We start from the raw sequence: 13,315 nt of genomic DNA, 5'->3' as shown, positions 1-13,315 counted from the left end.
TGCACAGGCTTTGAACAAATTCTGCAAGAAAAAGAACCCCTACAGACTCGGGATGAAAATATAACAAGCTACATACTTGCATGGTTATAAAATAGGAACTGTTTACAGTTCTAACATGAAGCCAATTCTCGAGACTGAATCTTGCCTTTTCAATAGAGGGGAAAGCATTTCTCTGGCATCAGCATGATGTTTTGTTACAGTTCATGAAGCCACTCTTTCTTTGAATGTTGGTCACTTATGTACAGTGCCTTCCACCTCCTCACAAGCAGAGCAGATGGGACTCCAGACTCATAAAGAGCCATTCAAATTGATCACTTGGCACTAACAGGTACAGCCCAGCTGCCTCCTGCCAAGGGGGTTTTTCAGTTTGCCAACAGACTACAACAAAGATCTGGATGGATCCTTATATGATGTGGGGAGTTACAATGTTTTATTGTCCTCAGCTCTTTTTCAGGTGCTTTAACATTTTCTGTAGCTGTATGCTGCAGTGCCAACCAGCAAAGCAGAGACTATCATCAAGAGGCGACTTTTCGAAATGTATCTGATTATTATACTGAAACAAAAAAGGGCACCAGAACAGCAATTCCAATGGCAGCACATCAGCAGAAATAGTTACCAAATGGGAAGCTTAATAAATAGGTATAACTGAGATTTAAAAAAAAAATTAAAGAATCAGTTATTAACACTTCACACTTGATAAATTACATTATTTAGGTTATTTTTTGTTACTGACAAATATCTTCATATTGAATAAATGCCAGCAGCAGATATGCAAGGTCATGTAGACCAAAATCTGAAGGGGTTGAAAGGATGACCTACCATACCTCCATTACAGGATTGACAAATTGCCCCTGTATATGCTGCTATATTCCTTTAAATCATGGAAACCTGCAGACATCATCTCAGCTATGCTGACTCTTCTCTATAGACAACCAGCCAAAAGTCTGCGGCTATCAATTTGGTATTCCTCATGAACATAACACTGGATTTATCATTTCAAGTAGAAGAAATTGTCATTTTGAGCTCTCTAGGCATCTGAGTAATGCCCTGAGGGCAACTTAAAATGTTAAGGTACCAAAAAAATCATGGGAGTGCAGAGCACACCTCACACCAGAGAGGGCTTGGGAGCTCACCTTTCTCGGTTTTATTCTAAAATTACCACTGGAAAACATCCAACCAAGCAAAGGGAAAAGGCCTCAAATCATTGAACAGCAAGAGTTGATATGGAGGAAACATACAAATCAGTTTTTAACTAGGATTTTAAGCACCTTGACTATAGGATTTTCTTACAGCCTATGCACTCTACTAAAAGAAGTTATCATACAACTTCCCATAGGAAATAAAACTTCATTTGTGCAAAAGTGTCTGTAAAAAGTAGTTACAGAGTGTCAATGTAATGGACTACTGGTGCAAGACTTCATTTGCAGAAGTTTTCTCCAATATTTATCTGCCGTCAAAGCAGACATGTCTTTCCGCTTTACGAGTAGGAACTGATAATTTGTTATCTCAGTTTAAAAGAGCCCTAAGGATAAGAAAACGTTATTAATGAATGGTGAAATAGTCTCAGATTGTGCAGCAGTGATGGTGAACACTTCCCCAAAAATACTCCAGTTGGCATTTCCCCTTACAACTTGAAAGTTCTGAAGAACTCACTTCTAATTTGCTTCAAAACCTGCAGATGAGCATGCCCACTGAAGAAAGGTTTTACTCAGCTCAAATCAGTCTATGATGCTTATGTGCTCAGATGCACTTCATTTCAGAAAATGCTTTAAACTATTTCTAATTGTTTTGGGACTGCAAGCACAATGGAAAGCCCATCCACCTTTTCTTAGAGATGTTAAAATAATTTTTTTAACATCAGCTACTTCAGCCTCAACAGATAAAGCTTCATTCTGCAGAAACAAACTGTCCCCTGTACGATGATTTTGTGAAAAAAAAAAACCCAAAACCACAATGATTTCTGAGATGGCTGCTCTCATATTTTGATAATCTAACTCCAATTCTTGACAATCCAAAAGTATATCCAGTGAGTAATTTCTAGAGGACCATAAAAGCAGAACTGAAGCACTCTGGATGATTTTTCATCTATTTGTACAGTAACTTGCATATTTTCCAGGTAAAAACAAGCACTCTCTCCAGGATGCAATTACTAGCAGGAGCAGAGATGAAGCTACTGAGAGACAAAAGTCCTCAGTTGAGCATTCCTTGAAAAATATGCTTTTATAAGCACATACCGCCCAGCCTAGCCCAGAGTTTCTAAACTTGTTCATTGAATTAAAAAAAAAAGAGGAAAACTAAAACCCAAACTCTCCATCCCTTCAAATATGCTATTTAAATAAAACTAAAACAATGCCCCAATGATAAACACTGCTAAGCTTTGTAATTTACTTGCTGATGTTTAAAGAGATCGGCAAAGAAAACTTGGCTCTGAAAGATAAAAATATGCCAAGATTGGGTCAGAACCATTTTCATCAGCCAGTTACTGTGGTTTTGCAATGCTTGTGACCCCAATTTCCTTTATCCTCACTTGCCTTTTCTGACCCTCCAGAAAGCTTGGGACCAACTGGGTGAAAAAGACAGGCTTATTCAATTTATAACTCTCCTAAATTTGGGCAAATTTCTGAGGCAAATGGGGTAAGCTTATTTCCCACACAAATAGATAAAAGATATCAATCATTCTTATGCATTCTCATTGCTCTTCATTTATTGCCGTGCTTACAGCTGGACTTCATTCTGCTCTTCAGCAACTTCTTTCTTATAGAAGTCTTTTAGAATAAAAGTGTTTTATGCAAGCAGAGTTAAAAATGTAAACATATGACAGCTCCACAGTAAAGAATATAGGAAGTGCAAACAGGCAGAGGGAAGGATAGGGAAGGATGGATGCATGACATACAAACCTCTCTTCTCTTGCTTGTCTTAGTTCTTCTCTTTTGTCTAAATAATCACGGCTAGAAAGAGAATTACAGTAAATTGCAGCAGAAACCAGAAGAAAAAGGTAAGTAATAGAAATATAAGTACAGCAGGAGAAACCAAGAGTGGTACACACAAACTGATTGGAGACAATGAAGGCTGTTTTCAAAAAAAAAGTTTGTTTTTGCAAAAATTGCTGAAAAGTGTACACTTATCCATATATATACCACCAAATACGTAGTTTGGAAGGCCATTAAAAGGAATTCTAAAAAAAACCTGCAAAAAAGTGAAGAACTTGAAGCATGCTTTGCAACCTGGTATCTGAAATGAGATTCAATGAACTGCACTTATCCATAGGGAGCAGGCACATGAGTGGCTATTTAACCATCCCTGATTTGCTCCATCTCAGAATGCCCCAAGACAGTGACTGCAGCCCCTTGCAGGACAGACTGAGACAGTGAGCAAACCTATTAGCTTTCTTTCTAAGGAACCTCTCCTTAGTGAGTTTTAGTTGCCACAGCTGGAAACAGGACAGGGGACTGGCTTTACTAAAGTAGAGGGGACTGTACTTTACTACAATTCTGCATTCCAAGAGGGTGTGTGCAGCATCATTGGACAGATAACAACATTTCACTTCCTTATTTTTCACCCAGAGTTTGAGATACAAACTCCTTTTATGTCAGCTGCCACTCCCACAGCTCCTCAAGTAAGCCATATATTTAACTTTTGCAAAGTCAAGTTTGCTGGATGCTTGAGTACTATGATTTTGGACAGGCCTGCCACATCCACAAACATGGATGCAAATTTAACTTGGAGCACGGTAGAACCCAGAAAATGTCTACCCTGTCTCACTATCACAGCGAGATGGTTCCTTACAATATATTTTTAATATTTGGTAGACAAAACTGATGTGATCTTCACCTTATCTGCTAGATTCTTTCACAGTGCAACCTGTGAGCACCAGAAAGATTTTCAGACCTACTCCTTTTATTAATAACCCCTTTTTTTTCCTCTTTATATTATGTCATTAAAAGAATTATGTATCAGTAGTATACCAGTAGCTATCAAACACCTGCGTGCAAGTGGTCTTCAAAAGTCCTCTAACAGGGAACACACATTACTGTTTCAGGCCATCTCCACAGGCTTTGATTTCTGAACTGGTTATACTTTCTCAATATTTTAAAAGTATTCCAGGAAATTTTCAGCAGGCAAATTTTAACATTACTCTTTCCCCTCTGACAACTTTCACTCTTCTCTACAGCTGAAAAATAACCACTTTATTTTAGGACATATTGTTCTATGTATGCAATGGGTACAGTAATGCTTCTACTGAGAAAAATGTTCATTCTGCAAAGCATTTCTTTAGTTAGCAATAGCTTATGAAGCTTTGTAGCTCCTCTCCTAATCCACCAGCTCTCCTATCCTCCAGCTCTTTCACAACTAGTGATGCTCGCCTTTATATTATCCTCAGTTTGTCAACAATGGTGCCAGAACCTAGTGCAATGTTCTTGAGGCAGAGTTGGAAAGAATGAGATAACAAATGAGTCATGATGGCAAATCCAGTACAGCTCACGAGTTTAAAGACTGAATTGCAAGTGCTATTTTTAATCAAAAATACATCTTCAGAGACTGGGTTTCTAGCCAGACTGATGATATGATAATGAAATCCCAGGAACTCTTATGAAACTGTCTATGACTGCTTGCTGTGACTTTGTCTTCCTCCTGCCAGACTGTTTAATCAACTGTGGGATGCTGTCTGTTTGTGAAGTCTGGTGGCTTTGGAGACCCCTCTGCTCAAACAAAACTTATAACTTTTGAGTGATCACAAAACTCAAATCCAAAAGATGAAAACACTGGGCATTGAAAAATAATCATAAATATGTAATACAATCATGAGATTTAGTTAATCAGTTTCTGATTCTCAAACAAAGGGATGAAAATGTATGTTTTGAAATTTTTTTCTGATTTTAAGAATCCTCTTTTAGTGACAGAACAACCAGTGTAGCCAACCTCTACTGAAATGTGCAGATCTGCTATTCAAATAGGTCAATCTGCCAAATGCCCTGTTGGCTTTTTCGGTCTGGGAGTTTCCTTTCTGAAAGATGGTGTTCGCTGTCCATGGCAGCCTGCTGCAGTCTGATGATACCACTTAGAGGGAGAGTTTTTGGAAGAGGCTGGAAGACTGCAACCTTATTGTTTCTGTTTCAGGAGGACTTGGGCAGCTGCTGGCTGCCAAAGATTCTATTATGGTGCTCTTCCACCTTCCCTCTGCCTCTCATTTCCTTCTAAACTAGCTATCTTCTGGAGCCAGGAGAATATCAATCAACCACTCCTAAGTTACTCCTCTTTCCAAATTCACAGAATCACAGCCTGTTTCCACTTCATACTAAAGGGATGATTATAGTGAAAACAATCCTGCATACTAATAGACAAGCTAACATGAAACCCTGTGCCATCTTTTCTGTAACTACCAATTCTAAGGCTACAAAACATTTATATTACCATTCTTTAAGTTATTACATTATGTCTTCTAACTACTAAAAATAGGTCAGCTTTTCAATCCTGTCTACGAAGAAACAAATTGATTTCTTAGCGTACACTCTTCAGACTGAAGGCAAACAATTTCAGGTATAGATTCCATATCTATCCTTGGCCCGCTGCAGTCTTTGTTAAAGTCTCTGCTGGGATTTCTAGGCATGGACTGAAGAGGTTGAGGGGGCTTGTCTCTTACTACCCTCAGGCAGCACACCCTGGGATTCCACATCATATAACATTTTCTCAGATGTGAAAATGCGAAGCCCCACATTTAGCTATGACACTTGTCTGGCCAAGATTTGAACAGTTATTTTGGTCATTACCTTCTGTCAGTTGTTGACTCCAGGAGGAAGAGACATGTGTTCAGAAACCCAGGAAAAAGTAGTTAAAAATCACTATCATATAGCAAGACATTTTTGCTTTGCATAACTTAAAAGCAAAAATATGTTTCAGCGCTGTCCCTTCCTCCCTTCTTGATACTTTTGTCCCACTGTTTCACCTTCAAATCCTATGCCTCACTGAGACTGTAATTTGGTGAGAATATTAGCTAATAAAATTGAGCCTCTGTACATACCCAGGCAGTGTAATTGGCTGCCTTAAAAAAAATAGCTTTTTTATTAAATACCAAAATTCGTGATGCATTTAATCTATCAGTTTTTAAGATACTTAGATCAAGAAAAGTATCTAAAGAGACAAACTATTAATCAATTCAATTATTTTGCAGTTGAATGTCTCAATGATTGATCAATCTATCACACATTAAAGCAAGATACTGAAAGCAAATTTGGGTCCTACTTGAATTTGTTTCTTTCTTCACGTTCTATCCTTTGCAACCTTTCTTCTCTCTCCTGACGCCGTCTTTCCCTTTCTGCTGCCAAGGACTCCTGGTGCTGCCGAAAAGATGATGTAAGGAGACCACCCAAAGCTGGCCTGCAGAAAAGGAAGATCAGATTTCTCAGTGTCACTTTTATTGATTATACTGGCAAAAAATGAGTAGCAATCATGCAGCAAGTAACATAATCCCGACCAGCAGAATGACATGGCAATATTTATGTATGGATCTTTCAAAGCATTGGCTAAGCATCTTCTTGATAAATTGATTATAGATTCTGCGATGAGGCGAAGAAAAACAATTAGGGTAGGCTTCCTAAATAGCCAAATTTCTAAAGCACAAATAAAGTGTGTGTAAAAACTCTTCAGTCTGTTTCAACTGCAATATTGTCTAAATATTTTTTTAATTTTATAATCCTGTTAATAGAAAAGCTGAATCCTGTAAAGGATTTTTGAAATTTTAAAGGAAAAAACTGCTATGCAATGATGTTTGTGGCAGATGTGTCACAAACACCCGAGAATCTATACAGAAAAACAAAAGTAAAGGAAGATGTCAGAAGTGCCCTAGAGAATTCAAATGCTCTCTTAAGTATCAGACATATTTTTCCTTTATACATTAATAAATTTGATTATCATGATTTTCTTGCTGCATGTGCTGCTGTAAGAGCAAGATCAATCTCATATTAGAACATATCAATGAAACACACAGGGACAGTGTTCTCAAACCATTTTTAAAAACTAACAGAAATGATGCCTCTACAGTAAAAACTTTACAAAGGCATAAAGCTACTTTTACGTTCACTTATAGTTTGGTGCTGACATAGATTTTTTTTTTGGCTTTACTCTAAGTAGTACTTTGTCTGGGAGAGTGGATCCTCTTACACAACCTTCCCCCAACATGGTGGTATTGGTACCACCAACCTCTGACATGGCAACCTCAGAGTAAACACGTCGTGTCTTTCTTTCTGTCTCTTAGACAGGAAAAATCCTGTCTTGTACAGGGTAGCTTTATACAGATGCACACTGATTGAATTAGGCTGATAAAATCAAAAAGACATAACTCATGTAGAGAGGTTTTTGTGCATTGTTGTAACATGAGTTTTGCAATGAAAGGATTAATGAGAGAAATAGATACTGACTTTTGTGTAAAAAGAAACTAAACCCTGCCTGCCTAGAGGAAGGTTCCTTGGCCAGTAATGCAAACCTGAATAAATTTTTCTTAATTTTAAGAACTCAGACCCTGTCCCTTATTCATTTACTTGCCTATGGCTGCACAGTGTAGGCATTTAGCATAATGGCACCAATTCACTAGTGAACATAGGTGCAAAAGAAGATAAAAATATTAATACAAACCTATCTTCCCCAAGAGTCTATGTCTGTATAAGCAGGAACACCACAAAACATAGCCATTTCAGCCCCACTGGCAGCAGGGCAGCAAGAATATAATGTCAATAATTTCAATAAATTGAATTTCAATATGTCATATCCCACCCGCATAAACATTACATAAGATGGTGTAAAACTTGATATTCTGTAAGAGTCCCTGCTGGCACTCCTCCAAAGCTACAGTATCAATGCTGGATCACGCTCAAAACCATAAAAATCTCTAATATGCTTCAGCACTAAGAAAAGGGAGAAAAAATCCTCAAACCCTGACAGTCAAGTACGTGTGGTGAATTTTCCCTTGAGCATATTTTAAATTTATTTTAACTTTTGACCTCTTAGTGCATGTTTCAAGAGAAAGCTCTTAGCAGAAACAGTAGCACCAGTGTACTAAAATTCAAAAGCTAGAGCTCCATCCCTGTAGTAGCACAAAAAACCGTGACTATATGGTTGGATATAACATCAGAAAATACTTTTGGAATGGGAAAAACGAACAGTGCCTCCATGTGAAGATATATGTAAATTAACTAGGAGAGATGGCAAAAGAGGGTCCCTATCAAGTCTTTGTTTTTCTCTGTTTTGTGTGTTCAGCTTGATATCCCACCCTGTCCAGCTGCCATGAAGTCTGAAAACTCCATTTAGAGTCAAAGGAAGGTATGGCTTAAAAGAAGACTGAAGGAAAATTAAGGGGAAGAATGGGGTGATGCTGAGAGACCAAAAGAGTGATTGTAGATCTGCACATCATCTAGCAGCCTTCAGGCCTGACTGAGCTCTTTGAGGCCCTACAATAAATGCACATTCTTATGCAGCGGATTACAGGGAAATCACACGGAGATGCACAGCTTTGTCCTGCAAATGGGATTCTAAGCTAACCCTGGTAGTAAAATACCTCCACACCTTGTTTGGAGGTTTGATCCAGCATAATTTGGCTAGCATTGCTCACTGGGATAAAATTTGCAGATGTATGAAGAGCAGCATCACAATCTAAATAGAAGATCCACAGCCACATGTCCAGAAGAAAAGCCAGTGTCTAAAGAACTACAAATATTAGCTGGCCATCTCTTCACAACTAATAAAATCAACAACAATTTGTCAAAACTTGGAATTTCTGTATTTCTCACTTGTTATGAGTGTGTCCTTGAGCTGAATTACAAGCTGTGAACACACATACTCATTTCAATTCCTTTGTCCCAAACACAGCCATATTGTGTACAACACTTTGTTGCATGAAATGGTCAAATCTAACATTCCAAGGTGCCAGAAGATTCTCTACATAGAGGCCATAATTAAACAGACAGGAACATGGTCAGCTGACCCCTTGTGTGACACTTCTTAAAGCACAAATAGTCAAGGTTTTGGGTCTTCAGTCACATTTAGAAAAGGGCTGGCAAAGAAACAGCACTGCTGTAGCTGAGTTAGTGCTCGCTTAGTGGTTACACCCACTCAACAACACACATCTGCCCTGGGCAGGGGCACAACTCATACCAAACGCTGAGACCAGCTGCCTTATGAAGCCTCATGAACTCACAGCCTCACTGTAGATATCAAACATCGTGGCTCAATTGGTGTCGGGTGCACCAATACTCTTTTTAATGTGAACTGCAACTGCAAATGCATGGTTTTAGTATTTAGTAAACTTATCAGTAATTTTCTACATGTGCATAACAACCTGGGTAAGCAGGTTACTTTCAGGGGGTACAAACCCGTTAAGCAGCCAGAGGAAAAGCGAACATTAAGAGGTATTCCTCACACATTCTAAACAACTTGAGAAGGGATTTGGCAATGTACAGTTTGTCAACAAAATCTGATTTTTTGTTTCTGTATTTCCCTGGCAATAACACTTAAAGTAAATATTCCCTTTCAGTCAGCGCATACTTGAATTGCAAATGGCAGCATGACCGACCAAACCGGCTGGTGGGAAGGCTAGGGCTTAGCCATTGGGTAATTTTGTTGCTTTGATGCTGTTTGAAGGGTGACAGTGCCTTCAGGCCTCATGAATTTTTAGGTCTTATTGCTGCAGGCTGCATTTTAAAAATGGATAAGCAAGAAAAAGGCTAAAAAACTTCTGGCATTGAATCAAAGGTGATAAGAGATTTTAACAGTGAAGAGAATGTGAATGCTCAGTGAAAGCGTAATAGAGTGATCACTTGCAAAATGGGGTTACAACTAATATATGCCAGTATTTTAGTGCTGGTGTCATATGTTACCAGCTGGTAATAACAACCATTTGTTCAGCTCCACAAATACAATCCAGAAGGATGCTTACTCTGACTACTATTTTTAGTCTTGTAGAGAATGCAAGGCTATTAAGAATGGACTGTTAATATAAAAAATGTTAAGAAAAGCTTTCTTATGCCTGCTGTTAAAACCAGTAAAAGCTAAACAAGCTATGTTATTACTTTCTCATTCCAGAAAGAAAATACACAGCCAGAAAGCATCTACATCTGTGGATTTGTGAATAGAGCTCCTCACCATGGAATCAGGACACAGGGCCAAAGAGGTCATTAGTAACTTATCTTACTGGAAGAAGAGATAGGAGAAGGAAAGAATGGGGCGGGGGGTGGGAAGAAAAGAAGGTAAAACATACACAGAGCATAGGATACAAAGCCAAAAGTTTGACTGTAGGCCAAAGCTCTTCTGAATAAAAATTCAGCTAGCCTGACCTACAGCATTTAACAGCAGTGAATCAGTAATCATTATTATAAACACAAATTGATGCAGACGTAAGACCTCTCACACTTTTTTGCAAGTTCTTGAAGTTTTCTGAAAATACTCCATCACGGACTATACATTGTGAAGGGGATTATGTGCCCTGAATTACTCTAATCTTGTTGCAAACCGAAGAAAATATTTCTGTTTTAATGAAAGCAAAACTGAAACTCTGAACTTCAAACATTCTTCATTCACGTAAGCTCTGAGATACTATTTTGTGGCTGCCTTTCCCTCTGTTTAGTTGAGTTTTTAAAATTTGCTAAATAGAAATGGTTATCTACAGGAAGAATACAAAATACAAATGTATATTTTTATGAGCTAAAAAAAAAAACCAGATGACTTTCTCATGAGAGGAAATCCCTTTAGGTCATAAGGTTAATATTCAGGATTGTCTTTAATACCATATGGGGCAGAAAAATTAATAACTTTAATATGGAAGCACTAATTGCCTAATTTTGCAATGTGCTCCTTTTCCAGCAGCCATGGGAAGGCTACAATGAGGGAACAACAGTCAGCAGCTCCTACTTGGCCTTAAGTAACTTTAAAGGTCTCTTGGCTTTAACAAAATAAATCCATTTTACAGCTTAGAAAGAGACAAAAGGGGACGCAAAGCTGCCAAGAGCCATATTGCTTTTCACAGTTAAAGAAACTCCCTGTGTGTTATGTCTCCTTACATGACATGGCAAATTTAAAAGCATGTTGATATAAGACTTTGCAAACAGACTAAACATTACTTAAGGAATCTTTATAAAACTTCTCTCAAAAATAAACATAAAATTGAGAGCTAAAACTACTAATGCTTCCTTTAAGAAAGAAATTTGAGAATGACTAAGAGAAGAACTGATTAATGTTAGACTTTTAAGTGATACAGGGGATTACCCAAATTAGAACTACTGCAGGACAGAGCTGCACACAAAGCCTGGGCAATGCACAAGGACTTTCTATATACACTCTCCTCTTCCAGCTGAACTGTACAGCTTTTACACTGTGCTTCTGTCTTCAACCTACAGCTTCTCATTCTCATGTGAGTTACACCTTGTCTGGAAGTCAATTGCAGAGCCCAGGTGTAGATCAAGGCAAGGTGGGTGAGCACTGCACATGGCATGCTCAGCCTGCAACACTGCAGTCTGAAACCAGAATCAGTTCATGCTTCTGTTTAAACATATGCCCTATGATGAAGTCCACAAAGCTGCAATCAAGAATATTGCTTACACAGTAGTTCGACAAGCAGCTAGGCCAGTGCAAGCCACCACTGCTTCCCAAACTGTAAATCATCAAGTAATTCCTAAGGTCATTTTTCCTCTTAAACTCTCAGCAATAAAGTTGAGGCTTTTGCCCTGGGCCACTATTATCAGCTACCAAGCTATCCATTCCTCATTATGTTACTCACTGAGAGATGTGCTTGGCAGCTACCACAAGGAAAAATCATCATCATCTCTGGTCTGAGAAGCCAGAAGTGCACACAGAAAAGAACAGAAAGCCAAGGAAAGAGGAGCAGTTCTTGGGAGAGCAGCAGCTTTGTAGGCTGTATAGCAGGTTGTGTTTCATAGGTTTTTGTTTTACCTTAGTGCTTAACAGCTGGAGTAAGGGAACTGCAGAGCACAAACTAGTGATAAATGGCTAACAAAAAAACAAACAAACCCCAAAAAAACAAAACAAAAAGCCCCCAAAAAAACAACAACAAAAAACCAACCAACCAACAAAACAAAAACAAAAAAAAAAAAACCAAAAAAAAAAAAAAAACCCCAAAAAAAAAGGAGAACCTGCCAAGAAGCTTCATCCAGCAGCATCTTCCTGGTGTTGTCAATTATTGAGACCTTTAATTTTAGTAGAAAATCTAACTGGAAAGCTGTTTGGCATTCTCAAAAGTTTGTTTTTGCTTTAAAGAGAGAAATTTGAACAAAAGCACCAGATTTCCAGCAAATCACTATTTCAGGCACCTGGAAAGGGAATAAAACTCAAAAGAAGAGTATCTGCAGATTTTTGCTGCACTTTATGCTTATGCTTCAGGTATGGTGTTTAAGTGTCAAGAGGAGAAAAAAAAACCACCTATAATCTAGGCATGCTAATCTCACTGTCTGTGACCTGTTTTAGAAATAAACGTTTGAAGGTGCATTTCCTTTAAAACATGTAGAAGAAAATGGAAATGAACATTCAATATTTAAGGTCCTGCATCATGGGAGCCCAAGGTAATGTACTGCTGTAGATCACAAAGCAAGTGAGATGGAAAACATATTAAAGAATGTGAAATATATTTAATATTTCTTAAGCCTATTTTCTAACGCTCTGGAAAAGCTGGAGATGCTTCAAACAGGAATAATCTGCAAACACCATAGCAGGTTTTTACCAGGCTTGGAGATTTGGAAGAACTTCTGAGGGACCAGCCAGAGGTGGAGACTAAGTTCACACTGACTGGCCAAGAGCCTGAAGAAGTGGAGGTTTGCGAGCTGAACTTTCTGGCATTTGATTTAACAGATAGAGGTGAGACCATGAACTCCAGCTCCTTTGGCACACAGTGCCCCAAGAAGGCTTTCTGAGCTAGGCTGACTGTACTACTGCTGGACTGTCCAGCCCAGGGGGAACCACCTCCTGGCAAATGCATCAGAAGAAACCCACCCTGGAAAACACACCAGCAGGATATTTTTTTTGGTAGTGGAATGAATTAAAGCTGGTGCTGAATTTAGGAGCTCATGCCTGAGAAGTTACACTCCTTCATGATCTCCTCGAAGGATAGCCATGATCAACAATGCAAACACCACCACCAAAAGGACACTATGAGGGGGTGTGAAGCTTTGCAAGTAAAGAGTTTGATGTCCTGTGGCAGACTCCAGGCTGCAGTTTCAATTTGAGTGACTGTCTTAGATTCCGAGTCTGACAAAGCAGTCTGGCTAGACAGAAATATCGTAGGTGTGAGCATAAGGCATGGAAATACAGACTAGTCCTA

General features: G+C 38.6%; 1 protein-coding gene across 7 annotated transcripts in view; it reads right to left on the bottom strand.

Annotated features, from left to right (window-relative positions):
• The window catches only part of FHOD3 (formin homology 2 domain containing 3), a 375,703-nt gene that overhangs the window by 75,537 nt on the left and 286,851 nt on the right, over positions 1–13,315 (bottom strand). For all 7 annotated transcript variants that reach the window (XM_041408064.1, XM_041408058.1, XM_041408059.1 and 4 more), the window contains 2 exons: positions 6,241–6,375; positions 2,898–2,948 (listed from right to left, as the gene is read on the bottom strand). In XM_041408064.1, the coding sequence (XP_041263998.1) occupies positions 2,898–2,948; positions 6,241–6,375 (186 nt within the window). The remainder of the gene's footprint in view (positions 1–2,897; positions 2,949–6,240; positions 6,376–13,315) is intronic.

The sequence above is a fragment of the Onychostruthus taczanowskii genome, unplaced genomic scaffold, assembly GCF_017590055.1.
Source record: "Onychostruthus taczanowskii isolate IOZ18803 unplaced genomic scaffold, ASM1759005v1 scaffold29, whole genome shotgun sequence".
Taxonomy (NCBI): Eukaryota; Metazoa; Chordata; class Aves; order Passeriformes; family Passeridae; genus Onychostruthus; species Onychostruthus taczanowskii.
The sequence above is the reverse complement of the archived record's forward strand: the minus strand, read 5'-3'. Positions and strand labels throughout refer to the sequence as shown.